General features: G+C 49.0%; 1 protein-coding gene across 3 annotated transcripts in view; it reads left to right on the top strand.

Moving 5' to 3' along the window:
• Positions 1 to 20,345, top strand: part of KALRN (kalirin RhoGEF kinase) — a 593,373-nt gene that overhangs the window by 110,782 nt on the left and 462,246 nt on the right. For all 3 annotated transcript variants that reach the window (XM_036242841.1, XM_036242843.1, XM_036242842.1), the window contains exon 2: positions 13,901 to 13,975. In XM_036242841.1, coding sequence (XP_036098734.1) covers positions 13,901 to 13,975 — 75 coding nt within the window. The remainder of the gene's footprint in view (positions 1 to 13,900; positions 13,976 to 20,345) is intronic.

Genomic DNA, 20,345 nt, shown 5'->3' with positions numbered 1-20,345 from the left:
AGAAGTTATAGGGACTTCTCCTCCTGGCACTGCAACCCTGAGCGGGGCACCTGGTGTGAGATGGGGACCCCTCAGTCCTCAGGGAGGACCTTCCCAGCCGAGGTGTCCTCCGGATTTTTATCCACCACACATGGTGTGGGACCAGCCCGTCTGCCTCCGCCCCTCCTACCAGTCTCGATGTGGCTGCTGCTTTAATTCCGTAGTTGTAGGACTTCCATTCAGCTTGATTTCAGGTGGTTTTGAATGATGGTTGTTCTGTAGTTTAGTTGTAACTTTGATGTGGTTGTGGGAGGATGTGATACCGCGGTTACCTACGCTGCCATCTTGACCGGAAGTGTCCATAATAAACATGTTTACTCTCTACCTTAACATTATTCTAGTCTGTAGCAGATAATCTGCATTGTGAGTACATGTGCACTGTCATCCATGGACAAGGCAACCTCATGACTCCCTGGGCACAGCAAGGGTCCCTTGTCTTCAAGGAGCTGGAAAAGGGCTAAGAGGACCAGGTATTCCCGCCTCCTGGAAGTGTTCTGCTCAGATTACTGGAGGACATTCAAAGTATTAGAGAATTAATGAGAAAATAGTTTCAGAGAGCATGGGACATAGAATTTTAGCAGTTTGGGGCCACTTATTGTTTGGAGCAGGTGGATTTGAGGATCTGACTCACCTGAGTTTGTATAGTTTGCTATGTCCCTGTGCCTCCACACCCAGCTCTGCAACCTCCCTAACCTTTCTTCCTCTGTGAACTCCTCATTCACGATGGCCTGCCAGCTCAAGGCCAACCCAGGGAAAGATCCACAGGGCACGGACTCTCCTTAGGCCTCTTGTCCTTTCTCCTTCCTGGCAGCCTGGGCTCTTCATGGGGCTCTGAAGGTGTTGTCTGTCTATAAGTAGACCTTGGGATGACCTCATCTCAGATGGCAGAGCTGCTATCAGGGTGCATTTTCAGTAGGAGTAACGAAACACTGCCTGGATCCGTACACCATTACCCGGAACCCAGTCTCATAAGAGTGTGGGGGGGGGGGGGGAGAAGGAATGAGTCATGCCAGCTCCAGGCACCAGCACATAGAGATTAATGTGGGAAGGGTGCCTATGATCATAGCCCTTGGGACATAGGAGGAGGGTGCTAGTACTTAATCATCTCAATCAGTAGCTGGTCTCCCTTTGGGGAGAGGAGGCTTCCCTTTGCATCTGGGAAACCTGCCTAGAGGAACAGGAGTGGTTGGAGTGTGAGCCACACAACCCAGATTAGGTAGGGGAGAGAAATAAAAAAAATTCAGATGAGCGTGAGCAGCATGGGTTACTGTTTGTAGTGGTAAGGTGAGGAGGCAGTTTTTAGCTGGTGTTTTCTGAATTTACTCCATTCCCTTAGTTGTTCACTCACTCATTCATTTGTTCATTTACATAATCAGCAATTACTACTGAACATCTGTGTGCCATGCCCCATGCTAAGGCTGCCAAGATGAACAGGGAAAAGGGAAGGAGTGTTACGTTAGCTTAGCATCAGCTATGTGTCTGGTGCCTTCAAATAGATTTTCTCTTTTAATCATCACCTGTGAAGTAGGTGTTGTTATCTTCTATAAGAAAACAGAGACTCAGAGAGGTTAAGTAAGTGTTCCAAGGGCACACAGGACGTGCCTGCCCTGGGAAAGCTTGCTATCTCATGCAGAAAATGGTTCATTGAGCAAATGCCCGGCTGTGGCTGCCTGACTAGGAACACTTGAGAACCCCTTCTTATACTGCCGTGAATCAGCCTCCAAGGGATCTTGCGAAATTAGTCTGCAGACCCATTTGGCTGGCTCTAACCCTGATCATAGCTCTCGTGGATATAGGAGGAGTCAGGTTGTCTTGCCTCTGTTGGCAGGGGTTAGAGGCCAGGGGAACCTTCAGTTTGAAAGATTTCCAGAAAAGGTACTGCCACGCATCTGTAACACTCACTACACATTTCACCTCAGTTCTCCTGGTCCTCAGTAACTCCACAATGAGAGAGAAAAGAAGCACCTCTGATTAAACGTATCCTCAGAGCATAGGATCCTGTACACAGCCTTTACCTCCCGCCATCTCCCTCAGCTTCCTTTTATTCAGGCTTTGGAATCTAAATAATTTCTCTTTACTAGTTACTTTCTCTGCCAGCCTAACCACAGCATTGGATCCCCGGCAAACTATGAGTGTGAGAAACTGGGTCATGAGTTAGGCAGATGCTGGGTGATACGATCTAGAGTCTCATTTTGACTTTGCCTCAGACAAGTCGTTCCCAGCCATTTAGGGAGCCATTAACCCTTTGAAAATCTGATGAAAACTAGAATTACACAGATTCTCTTCTCAGAAAAATAACACATGTGGACATATGTGCAATAATTTGCATGCAGTTTATGAGGTTCATGGCCCTCCCCAACCACACACATATTTGAGGCAGGGTTAGGAAGCCTGCTTGGTTTACCAAGTGCTCCTGGTATATGTGGCTTAGTATGTCCTCTGGTGAGATACCCAAGGTAATAATTTAAGGAAAGATTTAAAAATTGCTTAAAACCCCAGGAATCTTTTCATGGCCAACCTATCCACTTTAGATATAGTCAAACAGTTTATCCAGAAGCATAATATTGAGAGACATGGTATAATGTATTTCATGCTGTCTCATTTCCATGGCAGGGGTGTGTGTGTGTGATGTGTACAGACCTTTCTTTCTTGGTTACTGCAATTTTTGAAAACAAAACCATGTCTATGTCCCCTTCACACTTCTTTACATTTGTTTATCTCCTTGAGATATTTTAATATATCTTTTATCTCTGTCTTACTCATTTGGTTCATATATCTTAGGATAGGCTGGACAGCAGCCACTCCAAGTAGTGACTACACAACGAGCTCAGGACCAAGGACAGCGTCACATGGGTCTGAAGGGGGAGAAGGTGCTTCAGTTTGCTCAAGTTGGCTCAATAATATGACCTTTGGGTGTGGCCCTTCTCACCTGTCAGGTTGCAGTTCACCCTGGTTATTACTCTGGCCCTTGTAGTTCCCTGTCTGTGGCGGGCCTGTGTCCAGTCTATGCCTGTGTCGCTGTGGCATTGCTTCCACTGATGGGCATGGTAGTGAGACTAGGGCAGGAAGGGCACAGCTGTGGAATCAGAAAACACGGAGGTGGAGCAGGGAGAGCTCGGGGCTGGGCTTGGAGAGACTGCTCCGGGATCTGCCATGAGGGTTTCCTGCTGAGCTCTGCAGTCAGCTGTTGCTGCCATTTGCCACCTACACTTGAATTTCAGGCCATGGGAAACAGGAGAGGGGAGAGGCACTGGGAGGTGCTGCGCCATTTCACGTTTGGATGCCTGCCAAAGTGCCTTTCATAATGACAGGAATCAAATCAACAATTTGGTCGGCTTCTCAAATCAACAATTTCATCTTGAGCTAAAGTCATTATGCCCCAATTAAATTAAAATGAATTAAAATAAAAATACTATTAATAGGCACACTGGGGAAGAGGACAGGGGACTGAGAGCGAGGGTCTCAAGGAGCAAGACTTTCATATGTCTGAACTCCACAGCGCATATCTTCTGCCTCTGAGGTCCTCCTAACTCTCTCTAAATATATTACAAAAGCAAATATACTGCTCATGTTCAACAGTTGATTCATATTCATCGCTGACTAATATTCTGTGTTACTTTGAAGACCCATCCAAGAATAAAGCCCAGTGTAACAAAAAGACAATGAATCTTCATCACCACCACCATTCATGAGCACTTGAAATAACTGGGTCAGTTAGCAAAGAATCAGTTTAAAAAAAACAAACAAACCTGATGGGCAGATGCAGTTACTTCTGAAGTGGCCACTTTCTTGCATCTAGAGTACACTGAATGATGCCAGCTTTTCTGGGGAGGGAAGGAGGGAGGATGAGTGAGGCTGTGTGTTTGCAGCTGAGGTCTCAACTTGAGCTAATATTAAATCTTGTGAAGAATAAACAGAAACAGTTTGCTCATTAGCTGGGCTTAGAGAGGTGTCACCCACATGTTTAAAGTGCTAATTATTAGTGATCTTTAATGGAGCTAATTTAATGATGATAAGTGTTACAAATTTCTGCTCTTCTAAAGTAGCCCATTAACCAGGCCTTTATATCTAATATTGACTTTAAAAAGTTAATATTGAAATTGGCCTCAGGTGTACATGGGAGTGTGAGAGAAAAATGGAGATGAGGGTAGGAATAGGCATAGTGAGGGGCCAGGGGAAGAGGAGCTACAGCAGTGACTAAGCACCTGGGTTTTGGGGGGGGGTACCAAATTACTTTATTTGAAGGAATGGTACAAATGAAAGACATAAGTGGATGATTTGGTACAAGTTACAGAAGAGGTAAAGATAACTCGAATATATATGTCCTGCTTTGGTGACCAGGGAAGAAACCCCCAGGGCTATGGGAAGCCAGCCTGAGGCTTAGCTCTCATCACCGTCTTTCAGGGTGTGCTTGTCAAAGAGATGCTCTGCCAGGCCAGTTTCATGGGGCCCCAACCTGTGCAGGTTGGTTACATGGTCACCCAGTTCTTTGATGGATTTCACCGGCTCATTCAGGTAATGCGTCTCAATGAAGTCACACAAATGAGGGTCATTTTTGTCAGTGGCCAGTTTATGCAAGTCCAGTAGTGATGGCTTCACACTTTTTCCAAGCGTAATGCACACTCCATCGCATTCAGCCCATTCTCCCAGTTGTCACAGTCAGGTGTCTTGATATCCTGGAGGAAAACTGGGCCACCGTGTTGGTCTGCAGCTTAATCAGTTGCTCAGCATACTCGCTCTCCTCCTGAGATTGGGGAAGAAAATACTTGGCAATGTTCTTCAAAGCCACATCATCCCAGTCAAAGTAGTAAGACATGGACAGGAGCTGTAGGAAGCATAGGGCTCCAGGTTGCTCTGGCGGTTGATGGCGGCCTCCGAGGCCTGGTGGTAGTTCTGGTGCACCTGCGAGGCGGATGCTGTGTCCTCACCGTGGGTGGCTAAGGAGAGGCAGCTGCGTGGTGCTGGAGGTGTGTGTGTGTGTGGGGGGGAGGCTTGGGGCTGTCTGGAGCGCTGTCCAGTGGTGGCAGAAGGCTGGATCTGGGTGGCTGGCTGGGATGGATCGAGTGCCAGGTTCCATTTAAGCACTGTTGAAGCAGGAAACCATGGTGACTCTCCGTGAAGACTGTCAAGCAGCTTTTCTGTGGAAGGCACCATGGCACTGCAGATGTGTAGCAGTCAGTCCTGGGGTCACTCATTAAGCACCAGCTGTCTGCAGGCACTGGAGGTATGGAGATAGGCACCCAGTGCTGCCTTCAGGAGCTTGGAGCCTAGAGGGGGGTCCAGATGCAGCTGTGGAGATGGCCCAGCAGTGATGTACCTGCCATGTGATACACAGAGAAGGAGGAACCAGCCCCACAGGGAAGGCTCCCTGCGGAAGGTACAGGGCACTATAGCACAGGGCAGAAAACAGTTATTGTGAGGAGTGATGTTCAAATACATGCCAAATTGGAAGAAGCTAGACAATGGCTTCTCCCTAGTGTAAAGACTGTCCAATCTGCCTGTCACCTCAAGTCCCTGGCCACCTCCTCATATTGCATGAGACCTTGTTGGTTTGCTTGGGAAAGCTTAGTATTTAGCACTTGCCAAAGAGGAGCCTTGTTTGTTTCTGCTCCCCCTTGTGCATTGAAATCAGGGCAAGCTGAGGCTCTGAGTGTCCTCTTGGAAGTCGCATGGCCCAGGGCCAGAGAGAACTACTACACTGGCTCTCCTCCACGGCTGCAGCTCACTCGAGGAAGGGGGTGCTGCTGGGGCTGGGTCAACACTTGTGGTGTCGGACGGATGTGGGAGTGGGCCTCACAGTGGGCAGATGGATCCCAAGCAGGAGAGGCATGTGGGTCTCACTGTGCTGTGTGTTCTGTTGCGGACACAAAGCTGTCCAGTCTCTTTCTCTGCCAGATGGATTCCTTCCTCTCAGCATACACTTCCAGCCTCCAATGGTAGTTGTTTTAAGGAGAACTCCAGGGGACATGTTCATTGTCGCTGGAGGAGTTTTCCAACAGGCAGTTTCCTCCATAGCTCATTAGTGTCTAAACAGGAGACATTAACCTTCATCTCTGTGTGTGTGTGTGTGTGTGTGTGTGTGTGTCTTTCTCTCCTGCTCCTTAGCCTTTTCCTTCATTCTTGCCACCTCTCTCTCATTCTCTTATATTAATATAAAAAGGGGGGAAGGAAAGAAGGGACAGTGAAGGGAATGAAGATCATCACCTCTACCCACCTATAGGTTCCTTCCTGTCCCCAGCTGCACTGACAATGTCTTCTCCCAAGGGCTTTGCCCAACTAGTCCCCATACAGAAGGGACCTTCAGTGTCTTTCCTTTATTATTTAGTTCCACATTGCATCTTCATGGGGTCTTACATGAACTCCCTGCCTGCTACTGGCCTGGCAGGCTCTCAAGAGGTACCTCACAGATAAACCTTTCTGACTTGAGAAGATAACAAGAGACAAAGTTCCAATGCCCTGCCCCCATCTCAGCAGGAGCCCTGTGTCCCGTCCTCTGTGTCCTTGCAGACAGAGCGGAACGTGATGTGGAGGCTGGGGTCAGAGCCTGCTGGGTCCAGCTCTGCCCTGGAGTCAGAGCTTTCCTCTGGACCAGTCGCATCCTACCCAGCTCTGGCCCCTGCTCCTGGTTCTCGGAGTTTCCCAAGACACTTGAAACCACATCTTTGCTGTCATCGTCCTGGGAGCCCACCCTCTGGAGAGATCAGGTTCAGCGTGAGATCACCTCCATGCCCTCCTTTCGGTCACTCCCCAAGTCTGCTTTGCTGTTCAGTCCGTAAGCTCTCTCCGTCTCTGGCACCCGGCTTGCTTGCCCCTTCCTCTCTGTGTTGGCATGCGTTGCTCCCCACCAGAACACCATTCAGTGGCCCTTACTTTATTCAAAATCTGGTCCAGAGATCACCTTCTTGGGGGAGCCACCCTCATGATCCACCTCCAACTCACCATCCTTATTCCCTGTCTTCTTAGGGTCTGTCTGTGCTCAGGCTCAGTTCAGTATCTCTTGAACCCCTTTTGTATGACAGGCACTAGGTGCTGGGGCAGGACAATGGGCAGGATCAGTTAACGGGGAGTAGAATGAAAAACACGGCAATGCCTTTCAGGAGTGGTCGAGTACAAGGAACAGCCAGGGACGTCTCCGCTTGACCGGAGTTCTGGGAAACGCACCGAGGAAGTGATAGATTAGGCAGTTTCAAGGAGTAGAATCTACAGAACCGAGCAACTGAATTGATGTTTGGGATGCAGGAGTGGAAGAGTCTAGGATGCTGCCCAGGTGTCTGTTTTGGTAACTCGGTGGATGATGGCACCAGCCATCAGGATATTGGGGATACAGAGCAGCAAGGTTGAGGATTGGAGGATCTATATTAGAATCTTAGATTCGTAAGTCGTCTTTTATACAGAGACGGGTAGCTTCCTGGTGTCAGGGGACATGGGTGCTAGGATTTTATTAGGTTGGAAACTCTGCCCTGCCGGTTTGGCTCAGCGGTTAAAGCATCGGCCTTCAGACCAGAGAGGCTCGGGTTTGGTTCCCGCTAGGGGCACATACCTCGGTTGCAGTTTGTCCCCGGCCCTGGTTGGGGTCGTGTGGGTGGCAGCCAGTTGATGTGTCTCTCTCACATCAATGTTTCTCTTTCTCTTTCCCCCCCCTCCCTCCCACTCTATCTAAAGATAAATGCCACACACAAAAAAAGTCCTCAATGAGGAAACCCTGAGAAGGCAGAAATCGGGTCTCCCCTCCAAGGGGGAGAACTGCCTGAGATGCAGTGTGTTCTCACTAGGTTCGGGGCTCCCTGCGGTGGGGACACCTCTCCTTCCTCTGTGTCCCTTTCAGTATTGCCCAGCATGCGGGGCTTTGCCAGTGGGTGAGCGTGCAGGCGTGAGTAAGAGGCGTGAGTGGACAGTTGGCTCAGAGACGGAATCCTGGTCTGTAAAAATGATCAGTGTCAGTATTTATGGTGCTGAGAGCAGTGGGGAAAACAGGGGTCTGAGGGTTGGGGTAGTGGGAAAGATTTGCTGTCAAATTAAAATATCTGATGCACGAAAGAGTGGTTGCAGCTACGAAAATTCTGAGCGGTTGGGGCAGGTGTTATTCATAACCATTTCATCTGCCAAAAAATAAGACATGGATGGTCTGGTCTCAAAGCCCTGGAAGGAAAGGTATCTATCTCCTGGATAGCCTTTTTATTCCAGAGGTGAAGCTGAGCGATGGGTTACAGGGTCATGGCTGGCTCTCTGGAGTTCCCATGAGGAGATGGGAGGGGTGATAAGTAGCACTAGCTCAGATTTTAGAGGTTCTGTTTACACAAGGCTAAAGGATGCTTTTGTCTATCTCTGCCTTGAGGCTACTCTGGAATAGAAAACTATGCTGTAGTCAGCTGTTCTCAACCTGTGGGTCGTGACCCCTCTGGGGATCAAACGACCCTTTCCCAGGGGTCGCCTAAGACCATCAGAAAACACATATTTCCGATGGCGATTCATAACAGTAGCAAAATTACAGTTATGAAGTAGCAACAAAAATAATTGTATGGTTGGAGGTCACCACAACATGAGGAACTGTATTAAAGGGTCGCGGCATCAGGAAGGTTGAGAACCACTGCTTTAGTGTATAGCAGTTCCCAAAAGGTACATTCACATTTCTTATTAAAATGCAGGTCCTGATTCTACAGGTCTTGGGTGGGGCCTGAGATTCTGAATTTCTAGCAAGGTTCTAGCTGGTAGGCGATGCTTATTACTTTGAGTAGCAAGGCTTTAGGACTCACCTTTAGGAAATCTTTCTTTTGAGCTCCCTTGCATCTGTACAGGTGATATTCTACTTGTGATAAAAGCTCGTTATCCTGTCTGCATACCTGTCCATCTCGGCCTGGAAGGTCCCTGGAGAGCAGGGCCTGTCCCTCATTTGTCTCAGTATCGTCAAAGCCGAACATAAGGCCTAATACATAATAGGTGCTCAGTAAAGAATTGATGAAAGGATGACTCTGGGAATAGAAAACTGTCCAAATTATGCCCAAATCAAGCATTGGCCTGTCAAGCCCTTGGGTTTCTCTCTCCATGGAAAGCCAGGTTCCTTCCTGGAGCAGACCAATCAGTGTTTCGGCGCCACTTTGGCGGAGGCTCCATGCTAGACACCCCAAAGAGAGCAGGAAAAGCCGGCCAGACCCGAGCATGGGGAAGCTCAGCATCTCGGTGGTGGCACGGGGCTCAGGCCCGCCTGGAGCAACGTTAGCATACTTACGCGGTACCTTCTAAATCAGTGCAGATGAAGCGCGTGCAACTGAGAACCAGAGGAGGTAAAGAGCAACCCATGGGTGCCCTGGCAGCTTACACTTCCAAGTGCTCAACCTTTAGTTTTTGTTCCTTCACTTGTTGACATCAGGATTGCTTCCTGAAGGATGTTAGCAGGGAGCACGAGGCACCAGCTATGCCAGGAGACTCACTGCCATCCCAGAGCCACTAAACCGTGCACAGGGACCGTGTGACACCAGTCCTGCTTTTGCTGCGTGGCGCCGCAGAGAGGCTGGGGCCAGGGTGAGGACGACCGGCATTTCCCAGCATGGAGAATGGTGACAGGAAAACGTGAAGGGAACAGGCAGCCGCGGTTGAGCATGAGGCGTTCGGAACCGGGCACAGGCAGAAGTGGGCTTGGGGAAGACCCACCCTGGAGATCTGGAGTGATGGCAATCTTTACTTCCCTAATAGATGCAGAGCATTTCAACTTTGCTAATTAAGGGAACAGCAGGCTTGTAATTCTGCCAGCAGCAGGACACGGATGGTGTGGGGTTGGCGCTGAATGCCCAGCCGGTGGAGCATGCCTTCGTTCTTAAGAGAAAACAGCACTCACGTTGGGTCAGGCCCATGAGAGTGCCCTCTGGTCCTTCTTCTTTTTTTGTTCCTTGCAGTAACTTCCAAGGGTGTAAGGGCTTTTATTTCTTTTCAGGCTTTCTTCAGAGGCAGCAAGGGGTCTACTGTTTCAACAGGCTTTTCTTTGAAAGGGGGAAGCTGGTGTACAACAGTAGAGCTTATAATCTGAGTTTATAATCAAATATTCCTTATATGAGAGATCACAATTGTGGTTCCAGGCTGCCTCACAGAAGTCTTCCATCACTCCTCTCCCATTTTGGTAACTTGGGCTGCCTGCAAAATAGGGGGACGTGCCTTGAGCATCACAGTCGCTCCCCTGCTTCCTGGGTAAGAGTAGGCTGGGAGGCCAGGGAAGAGTTGTTCTGTCTTCTGAAAGTACACTGAATCTCATTAGGGAATTTGTTCCCAGTACTTCCTTTCAAAGCATATTGATCTGATCATCTGAGGATCTTAAAGGCTAATGAATATGAAGAAAAGATTTGAAAAGTCTCAGTGCTGAGTGGTACTCTGAAGATTGTCTGCTCAGACCACCAGCGCTTGGTGTGACAGATGAGGCCACTGACCTCGTGCAAGTCACGTTAGGAAGGGTTAACAATTTAGTCACTTATTTATTCTTTCATCAAATATTTATTGACCATTTACTAAAGGTCTGCCCGGACAGGTACCTGATAGTGAAAACATGTCGCCATGTTATTGGTCCTGTTTGAGTTAGCATTCAATGAACTTCCCCTTTATTATGGATTCTGACAGCTGGCTTTGCCAGGGCCCCAGCGGAATTGATAAGTAGGATCTTCAGCCAGCGCAAATAGGTTTTCTGTGTGAGGTCACCAACTTCTAAGCTGCTGGGCTAATTAATTTAGCTCTACTTGGCTTTACCTAATACATATATTGTTGAAAAATTATTTGTAATTCAAATCTGGCAAATGAAAAACTAATTCAAACCACTAAGGCAGCTTTCATTGAAAGAAACCCTGGAGCAACTCCTTTTGTAGTGTAAAACATCTTGCTATTGCTGTTGGAAATGATCACCCCCTAGTTAGTTAAGGATTTTGTAAATCTGGACACTTTAGGGTTTCTCAGAGTGGACACAACCTGGCAGAGAGCACAGCGGTGCTCTGAGTGGATCGGGGAGGACTCCGGCCTGGGAAGAGGAAACCCTAGAAATCTTAGACCCTCCCACCCCAAGGTACTGACAGTTACTGGAGCCCGCGATTGCAAGCTGCATGGACAAGCTCTCCCTTCTCTGCGGTCCAGAGCCTGGAGGGGAGAAGGGAGCAGCGGGCGTGACGAATGGGGTGTGAAGAGATCTGAGCTCCCTTGCCTGTGTGGACTTACAGCTCTCTTGTGTACTTTAACACAGTCGGGAGGACAGGAAGAGCCCTGGAAAAATAGGACAGGAATTTAGGAGAGAAGACGTTATATGGATTCTTGTTTTACAGTATAATCTCATTAGATTGGGGCCTTGCTATTTTTGAATTTGTAAATAATCGGGAAGGATACAGACTGAAGTTTAGATTTTCATCTAAAACTTCAAGATTTTCATCTAAAACTCTAAGATTTTTTTTTAATAGCAGTGATTTTCAGCTGTTTCAAAAAGTCTCATGGCACACATAAATTAAAATTCCGTGGCACACCAAAAAATCTATTTTTTGCCCATCTGACAAAAAAAAAAAATAGGTATAATTTTGATTCATTCTCACCAGATGGCTATTGTTGTATTGGCTGTTGTCATTTTTTTATTTGACACTCTAAGGGAAAAGAGTTAAATATCCCTGACTAAAAAATCAGATATTGCATGTTTTAAAATTTTTTGTGGCACACAGATTGAAAATCGATGGTCTATAGAAATGAGTAGTGTGTATAGTGATGTAGAGGAGAATGTTTTAACTGACATATAGAGCCCTGGCCCATTGGGCTCAGTGGTTAGAGCATCGGCCTGCGGTCCAGAGAGACCTGGGTTCGGTTCCTGCTAAGGGTATGTCCCTCAGTTGCAGTTTGTCCCTGGCCCTGGTTGGGTCGTGCAGGAGGCGGCCACTTGATGTGTCCCTTTCGCATTGATGTTTCTCTCTCTCTCTCTCCCCCCCCCCCCATCTGAACAACAAATGGAAAAATATCCTCAGGTGAGAATGAAAAAAAAACCAAAACTGACATGTAGAAAGACATTTCATGTATGAAAATAAGCTAGTTTGATGCAGAGGCATAATTTTACATAAACAATTTATGTATCAATTAAAGATGATCCTTGTCTGGTTGGCAAAGCAAGGAAGCTGAAACTTGTCCTAATGGCATAAGGGTAAAAGCAAACAAACCTACATGTCTATTTGTTATTTCTGTCTTAATTTATATTGATCCTAATGAATTTCTGCTAGTGAGGTGTAATAGCTTTTCTGTGTTGGAAGATAAAGTCAGAGCATAAAGATCTGTAGAAACTAAGGATAGAAATAACAAAACAATGCTTGTAATTAAAACTTTCTTTTTTATGACATTAACTTTTTTCCTCTATTGCCTGTGATTTTCTTAAAGTGAGCTTTGCAATTGGTTATTCCAGCATCAGGTACGATGGGCCAACTTGTAAAGAGAAGCAACTGACAAATAAAAAAGGCTCACTGTCTCAATTTAGGGGAAAATGAACGAGAAGAAATAAGTGAAATTGTCAGAGACGCTAGGAACTTTGTTTTGGGTTAGGGTATGACGTCTGACCGTGGTGACTGGCATTCTGGGGAAACATCACTTTTCTTTGGTTGAGTGTGCAGTGGCCTGATTTCCCTTCCCTCAGCCAGTGATCTTAGTCCTGGTTGTTGTCAGAATTCCCAACAATTTTGGATTTCTTGAACTCGTCAGTGTTTGGAGGTGCAGTGGCCCTGAGTGAGGCTGTCCTGCCCTCTGTAGACGGTCACATTTGTACCGCAAGGGAGTAAGCCATGTGCAGAAAGGCACTCAAGGGGTGTGCTGCTCTGTCTCACTGAGCTCACACAGAGATGCCTCTCTTCTGGGGTCCATCTGTGCCTTGTCCCCTGCGGTGGTGATACACTGCCGAGATGTGAGCGTGGGCTGGCTTTCCCGGGAAGTCCTTCTGGGGTACTCAGGCTAAACAATAGCGGCACAGTGGGCTGGCCTGGGCTTTTGGTTGTGTGTGGAAGCTGGGTCCTCCCTGCCCACACAGCTCACCCCGGCTGGGTTGTCCTTTGCTTCCTGAAGCTACTGCTTCTCCAGGCACATGGGTATCTTTCATTCTGTGTGAGCCCCATGCCTCTCCCTCCAACCCCCCAACAGGAACTCGACTAGACCCCAGAAAGGACTTTGCAACAGAAGAGCAAGATGTCTGCAGAGAACAGGCTGCTGAAGAAGGGAATCCATTTTCTTCCCAGGAGAAGGGTCGTCTTCCTCCTGTTTGTTGAGGACTGATGAGGGCAACTTTGAAGGGGAGGGAGAGAGGAGTGGAGAAGGGTATTACATTCAACTTTGCTTTCCGCTTGGGGATTGTTTTGTGGTTTCCTTTTCCCGTTTGTAAAATGAAGACTCACGGTTGCCGTGCCACTCAGAGGAAAGGCAAATGGAAGTATTTAGGGCATTGCGGTCCATCTTGATATTCATGAACCTGTTCAGCAGATATTTACTTAGTGTTTACTGTATACCAGATACTGTGCTAGAACTAGACGTACAAAAATGACATTTTAAAAGAAATGCCCCTGTCTTCAAGTTCACAGCAGCAGGGCTATAGTTGTTGCCTTCAGGGGATGGAGCTTTGTATATGGAGGGTGGTGACTTGGACTGTCTTCTCCCTAAAAGAGACCAGGAGGGCTCACACTTGGTCATCCCTGTGGCCTGGCACCGTGTGGACGTGTTCCTCGTGTTGTGGACTCTCTCCTGTTTCTTTGGGCTGGGCTGTAGGGCCTGAACAAGACATAACTCTCTGGCCCATGATGGGGCTGGGAGGCTGAGGGTAGGACCCAGGATTCAGCCGCCTGGCCTTTTTCACCCTGATTCCTTCTGGTTTGTTGTCCCACAGGTTCTTTTCGGAATGATGGTTTGAAAGCTTCTGATGTCCTTCCCATCCTAAAGGAAAAAGTGGCCTTCGTTTCCGGTGAGTGTCTGTGGAACTTTCTTCTCAGTGGACCCAGAGGAGTCGTGTGTGTGCACGTGTGGCACTCACTTCTTCGTGGGTCAGTGAGAGAAGTGGGGTGGAAGTCGTGCCTGCAGAGCTGCTTCCTGTCTGCAGGGGGGCAGAAAGGGAAGGGAGAGCTCTGGGAGAGCCGGGTGTTCTGGAAGATGTTTACAACCACACCCCCCCACACACCTCTCCTGCCCATGCTCCCAGCTGGATCAGGCCCAGCAGGAGGCGCGGAAGCTCCTCGCAGAGATGTTCCAGCTGTGGGAGTCTGTCCATGTCACGGTTCTCAGAGGTTTTAATTTGGTGCATCTTTGAGTGGGTCATGGGCAGGGCATTAAATTTTTGCTGGCTCCTTCTTATCTCTCCTTCTTGGCAAAGGGAACTCAAGTGAGTGTGTCTATTTATTTTTCTCAATAATAACTTCCAAATATTTAATTCTGACTTCTCTCTTCAATCCGTTGTGTGCACCTGGACCTTTTAATGTCTCATTCAGGGGTCTGCAAACTATAGCTTGTATTTTTGCTACAGGCAGACCACCTGTTTCTGGTAAGTAACGTTTTATGGGAATGCAGCCATGTGAATGGGGTTTAGAAAGTGTATTAGTTTCCTCTTGCTGCTGTAACAAGTTGCCACAAACTTGGTGGCTCACAGCAACGGAAATTTATTCTCTCACAGTTCTGGAGGCCAGAAGTCCAAGTTCACTGGGCTGAAATCAAGGCATCAGCTGGGCTGTGCCGCCACCAGAGCTCAAGGGGAGAGTTTGTTCCTTGTCTTTTCCAGCGCTGGTGACAGCACCATTCCTGTCTCTGCCTCCACGGCCACACTGCCTCCTGCAGGTGTGTTACATCTCTCTCTGCCTCACCGTGAGGATGCCTGTGACTGCATTTAGGGCCCACTCTCTTCATCTAGGACCCCCTTTCCCTCACAGGATTCTTAACTTAATCACATCTGCAAAATTCTTTTTCCAAATAAGGTAACATTTACAGTTTTCAGGGATTAGGACCTGGTCTCTTTGGGGACCATCGTTCAATCTACTGCAAGTGTTAACAAGGGCCGCTTTCACTACCAGAGTAGTGACAAAATTGTTCCAGCAGAGATAGATGGCCTCAGGTCTAAAATGTTTGCTGTCTGACCCTTTAAAAAAAGTTTGGTGACTCCTGATGTAACTGAAGCCACACTATGAGGTGCACCAGCATCACTCTGGGTGCCAGTTCTAGGGCTGCATGCAGGCCCCCTGGGTCAGAGTTCTGGCAGGGGCTGGCCGAGTGGCAGTGTGAATAGCCACGGATCACATGTTCAAGTGCTTAAGCCTCGTGGACTGAGCTTTTGTTTCTGGATGATCCTGGTCACCTACAAGGAGTGGCAGTGAATCACAGGGAAAGAGCCAGTGCTGTCCCGCAGGGCAGGGGTTCACGGCACGGCCAGTACTGGCCTGCCTGGTGGACGATGGCCCAAATGGAGAGAAGGGAGGAGAAACCAGCAGGTCTCTCCCGCCTGTCCAGAGGGAAGAAGCAAATTCAGTGATTCAGAGTGTCGGGGTGGGAGGTGAGGGCAGAGTATGAGATGGGAGTATGTTAGCCTTTGCAAGGTACTATGTGCATTCTTTATTATTATTAGTAGTAGTAGTAGTAGTTAATAGTAGTAATATTAATATTTTATTATTGTTGTTGCTGTTAGAGAATAGTGACCAGAAAACTGCCTGTCCCCACTAGGTGCTTGTATGTCTGATAGGTAGTGAGCTCCTGTCATTAAAGATGTTGAATGAAACACAGGCTGACCCCTTGGCATGACTACGTGGCAGCAATTTCAGTATGAGTGGAGGCAGAGAGAGTTAAGACAGCCTCCCAAGACTTTGCACACTTGGATCTGAATGCTTGCTGAGCACGAGGGAGGATCTTGAGTAGAAGCCCTGGAGGCCCTGGGGCAGCACTCAGCCTCTGACCTGCGCTGTTGCCCATCATCTAGGCCTCAGGACATGGCCCCTGCCCCTCCGGGGAGCCCAACTGGATCTTTTCCTCTTCTTTACGGCCTGAGCCTATTCAACTCGATGTCTCCTTGTCTTCTGGGTGTCCTGCCAGCCCTCTCATTCTCTCATGCCTGGTGCTTCCTCTACCTCCAGTACCTTCTTCCAGTCTGAGCCTCTCTTCCCCTTTCCAGGTCAGTTCCCACTTTGCTTCCTCCAGGAGGCCTTCCTGGCTTTAATGCATAGTCTTCAAGCCCCACCTTGTTCCACATCGGTTTGGGGTATATGAATGCAGACATGGTAAACTTGGACATGGCGACTTTTTGCTTGATTCTTCATGGTTTATTTTTTCCACGTGATTCAATCGGATTTCTGGGGCAGAGCCCAGCCAGCCCTAGAAAAGAGCTTCCAAAGTATAGGCAGTTATGCCCTGGCCGGTTTGACTCAGCGGTAGAGCATCGGCCTATGGACCAATAAGTCCAGGGTTTGATTCCAGCCAAGGGCACATACCTCGGTTGTGGTTTGTCCTGGGCCCTGGTCGGGGTTGTGAGGGAGGCAACCAGTCGATGTGCCCCTCTCACATCAATATTTCTCTCTCTTCCTTGCTCTCCCTCTTTCTCTACCTGAAGATAAATAGAAAAATATCCTCAGGTGAAGATAAAAAGAAAAAGTCAAAGTCTAGGCAGTTGTCCTGATACAGCACCTAGAAGCAAGGCGCCAGGAAAGCAGTTAGCCGGCATGAAGCAGGTCGAGGCTTCCCAGAGCAGGACCCAGGGGGTGGGGGTGTGCAGGTCGCTGTCGGCCAAGCTGCCTGGGGTAAGTCTTATTCGTGTGCACAAGGGCGTAGGGAACATTGTCTCTCCGTGCCTGGGAGGGACGCTGAGGGTACCAGGGAGATGACTGCCTGCATCTAAGAAAACAAAAAGCAAATAAAAAAGGCTCCTTGTATCCTGAGCTTTTAGAAGACAAAACACAAAAATAAGACGAAGTAAGGAACCCTAGAATTAAATAACGCAGTGTAGTGGTTGCATGTCTTTCTGAGAAGAAAGCACTGCAGGAAGGTGGTGAGCAGAGAAACAAAACTGTCGATGGTGCCCGCCCTCCGGTGCTGGTGCCCCCGGCGTGGCAGGGTACAGGAACGCCGTGCTGCCATGGGAACGCACATTTGGAATAATCCGGTGCAGCCCGCAGCTTCTGTGTGTGGGCGTGTGCACGTGTGTGTGACGGGATCCGCGACTGCCTCACGTAGCCTTTGTCGGTCCAGCCAGGCTCCATCCGCTCCGTCATTCACAACCTCCCCTTTGCCCTCTCTCCGCTGCCTTTGTGTTATGCCTCCCACTCGCAATACCCACTGTCCCTTTTATGCAGCCTTCTTGTGCAGGGCCCACTGCACCCCTATTATCTTCATGTACACTCACACCCTCCTCAGGCCACCTCCTGATGTCCCTCTCAGCCTCCTCATCTCCCACCGACATCGCAGTGGGTGATAGCAGCAACATTGTTCCCAGGGAAACCACGCTGCTGTGGCACCGTCGTTGGTGCTCTAGTCCTGTGTCGCTCCAAGTGTGTTCCATGGAGCAACAGTCCTAGGAGGTGATCCTCAAAAAAGAAAAAGGGGCTCTACTCTCAGATCAGTTTGGAAAATACTGCATATTATAGCCCCCCTCTTGGAGGGCTGCCATGTTCATTAAAGTGCATACCCAACAAGCACAGAACATTTCCCAAACTCCAGAACAACCTCACTCCCTTACAAATATCGCGTTATCCATTAACACCTTGCAGAACTAAAGTTACATGGAGCAAATTTTGGTATGCTTCTTTAGATATAGTTTTCTTGTCTTCCCTCAAAACTACCCTGAACTGCTTACCCTGATTGGAGCCTGACTCCCCCTGAAAAATATAAGCACCCTTCTCCTCCACCTCAGCCAGGGAAGTCTTAACTTGCCCTCCTTTGGCCTTGCCTCCTCCCCAGCCCTGATTGCCCTGCCTCTGTGGAAGGGGATCAGTGCCATTTCTAGGACATCAAACCATTTCCTCCTTTATTCGCTACATTCCTATTCTGTAGCTTCTGTCACCAAAGCCTTGCACGAGCAGACACATAGCAGGTACTTGATGAGTAAGGGAATGGTGCTTTGGAAGATCCTAACTGCCACCACCTCTGGGACCCACTTCTATGATGCACCCTGACTTTAGCAGGGGTTCTGGTTTTTCATCTCTGCTTATCCCCCTCTGTTACTTCAGCACCATGTCAGTTATGGACCAGATTGTACAGCTTTGTGGCTGCTCAGCCTCCTTGGCAACAAAGTCCTCTCCCTCCCTCCCATGGCTGTGCACATCCAAGACCTTGACCCTTGACATGTCTGTCTGTGGCCTACGGCTCTTACCTTTGACCCTTCCTGATAAGCCCCTATCAGTTGCATTGTCCAGCATGTGGATAGCAGATGCACAAAACACATGCCGTCCCGTCTGCTCTGGGAACTCATACCCAGCGGGATGTTTCCTCCCCGCGGTGGTCCACTCCTCTCACTCCAGGCCTTAGCTCTGTTCTGCTTCACGCAGGTTCAGCCTGGCGTGGCCTCCACAGCCAGGCCTTTCTACAGAGCCCACACGATGCCCCAGTGGCCTGCCACCTTCCCTGAAGCCCATATCATACCCTGTCCTGTTCTTTATTCTCCGGGACACTCGCCAGTGAGGGCCCATTTCACCTCTCTCCCAGCACCTCAAGCGGACCCTGACTCCTTGGCAGTGACCTCATCTCCTATTTCACCTAAAAACTGTGCCCCCCATGCAGGCGGAGCTCCTCCCTCTCTGTAGTGATCTGTTTTCTCCTCCCTCCTTGAGTTCTATCAGCCACAGAGAAGGCAGGACCCCTTCTTTCTGGCCTAATGATTCTCTTCCTCTGTGTTTGTTCCTCCTCTTCTTCCTACAGTCATGTAAGGTTCTCTTCTCTCTGAAAAATACCTGGCTTGATCCTGCTGCCCTTCTTGACTTCCTATCCATACTTCCTGAAGGGAGGGGATTGTACTGCCTTGGGCTCCGCCCCCCGCTCTCTGGAACCTTCTCCAGCCGTTACTTTGTGAACCGTCTGTCTCCAAGGCCAGAACTGGCTCTGGCTCAGGAAGGACACTGCCAACAGCCCTCCAAACCCCCGAGTTAGTGTTGCCCATCTGCCCAGCCCTGCTCCCCTGGTTCCCAGGGCTCTCCTCTTAACACCCCCGTGGAAGGTCAGGAAGGAAGGCAGCAGCTGAGTGAAAATCCTTAGGGAGACGTCAAGGCTGGAGGGAAAGGTGGAGGGTGTGGGAGAACCTCCCAGCTCCCAGGAAGACTTCCGTACAGCCCTCTGCTTCCGTTTCTTGATGTGGAAGGCTGTTGGGGGATGTGGACTATTTCCAGGGCAGACGAGTTGGGGTGGTTATTTGTATAAAGAACCAGGATCCATGGTTTGGAAAGTCGAGAGCTGGGGGCTTGGCTTCAACTCTGTGGTATATCTGCTCAATGCTGCCTGGTGTGGGGCTGGGGGGGGCGGGGACGGTTAGTGTGGAAACATTTTTTCGTCCGAGCAGATCGCTCAGTGGCCCTGATCTTGTTTAACCCTTTTGTCGTTGCAGCCCCCTTGTTTCCTCTCCAGGGGTGTTCTGGGGTGGGCTAGGTTTTCTTTGTTGAGCCCCCTCTGTTTGTGTGACCTCAGGGCCCCACAGTCACAGGAAGCATTGCTCATGAACTCACACGTGAATGGGGCCCTTGGACGGTCTGCCTTTCCTTGGATGAGATCCTTGTTCCAAGTGCTGAGCTCCAAGTGTTTCCCAGGGTTGAGGATGGCCAGGCCAACCTCCCCTCCCTCCGGCGTTGGTTTCCCTTGGGACCCCGTTCGGAGGGCTGAGGCTCTGAGGCTGCCTGGCAAGCGTATGGGATGGGGGTCTGTGGCCACGGCACAGGGGTCCTTTGCAGTAGTCAGTGGCTTAAGGTCATGGTTGCTGCACCATGGCTTCGCCCCACCTGACTCTCCTGAGGAACAGCCCTGCTTCCTAATCAGAGTGCCCGTTAATGAATACAATTTGAAATCAGGGAGTAAACAGTGAATGGGAAGTTTAGAAAAGAGAGGAAAGGAAAAGCAATCATGTAAAATCCCAGCCTTCTAATAACATCGTTTCACTGTACTCCTTCCAGCTTTTAAAAAAATGCGATATTTAGAAAACATTTGTAACCATAGTGTGTACAGTGCCTTTGTAGTGATTAAGACCATGAGTGTCCTTGTTTCCAATTAAGATGCATGTGCTCCTCCAGCAGCAGGTGGGCCCTGGGCTGTGTAGAAAACACGTAATGTCTTTTCTACGAACCTAGAAACCTCGCAGCAGGGCTGCCCGGTGGACCTTCAAGGGC

The sequence above is a fragment of the Molossus molossus genome, unplaced genomic scaffold, assembly GCF_014108415.1.
Source record: "Molossus molossus isolate mMolMol1 unplaced genomic scaffold, mMolMol1.p scaffold_m16_p_5, whole genome shotgun sequence".
Lineage (NCBI taxonomy): Eukaryota > Metazoa > Chordata > Mammalia > Chiroptera > Molossidae > Molossus > Molossus molossus.
Note: the sequence above shows the minus strand (reverse complement) of the source record. Positions and strands in the feature narration are given on the sequence as shown.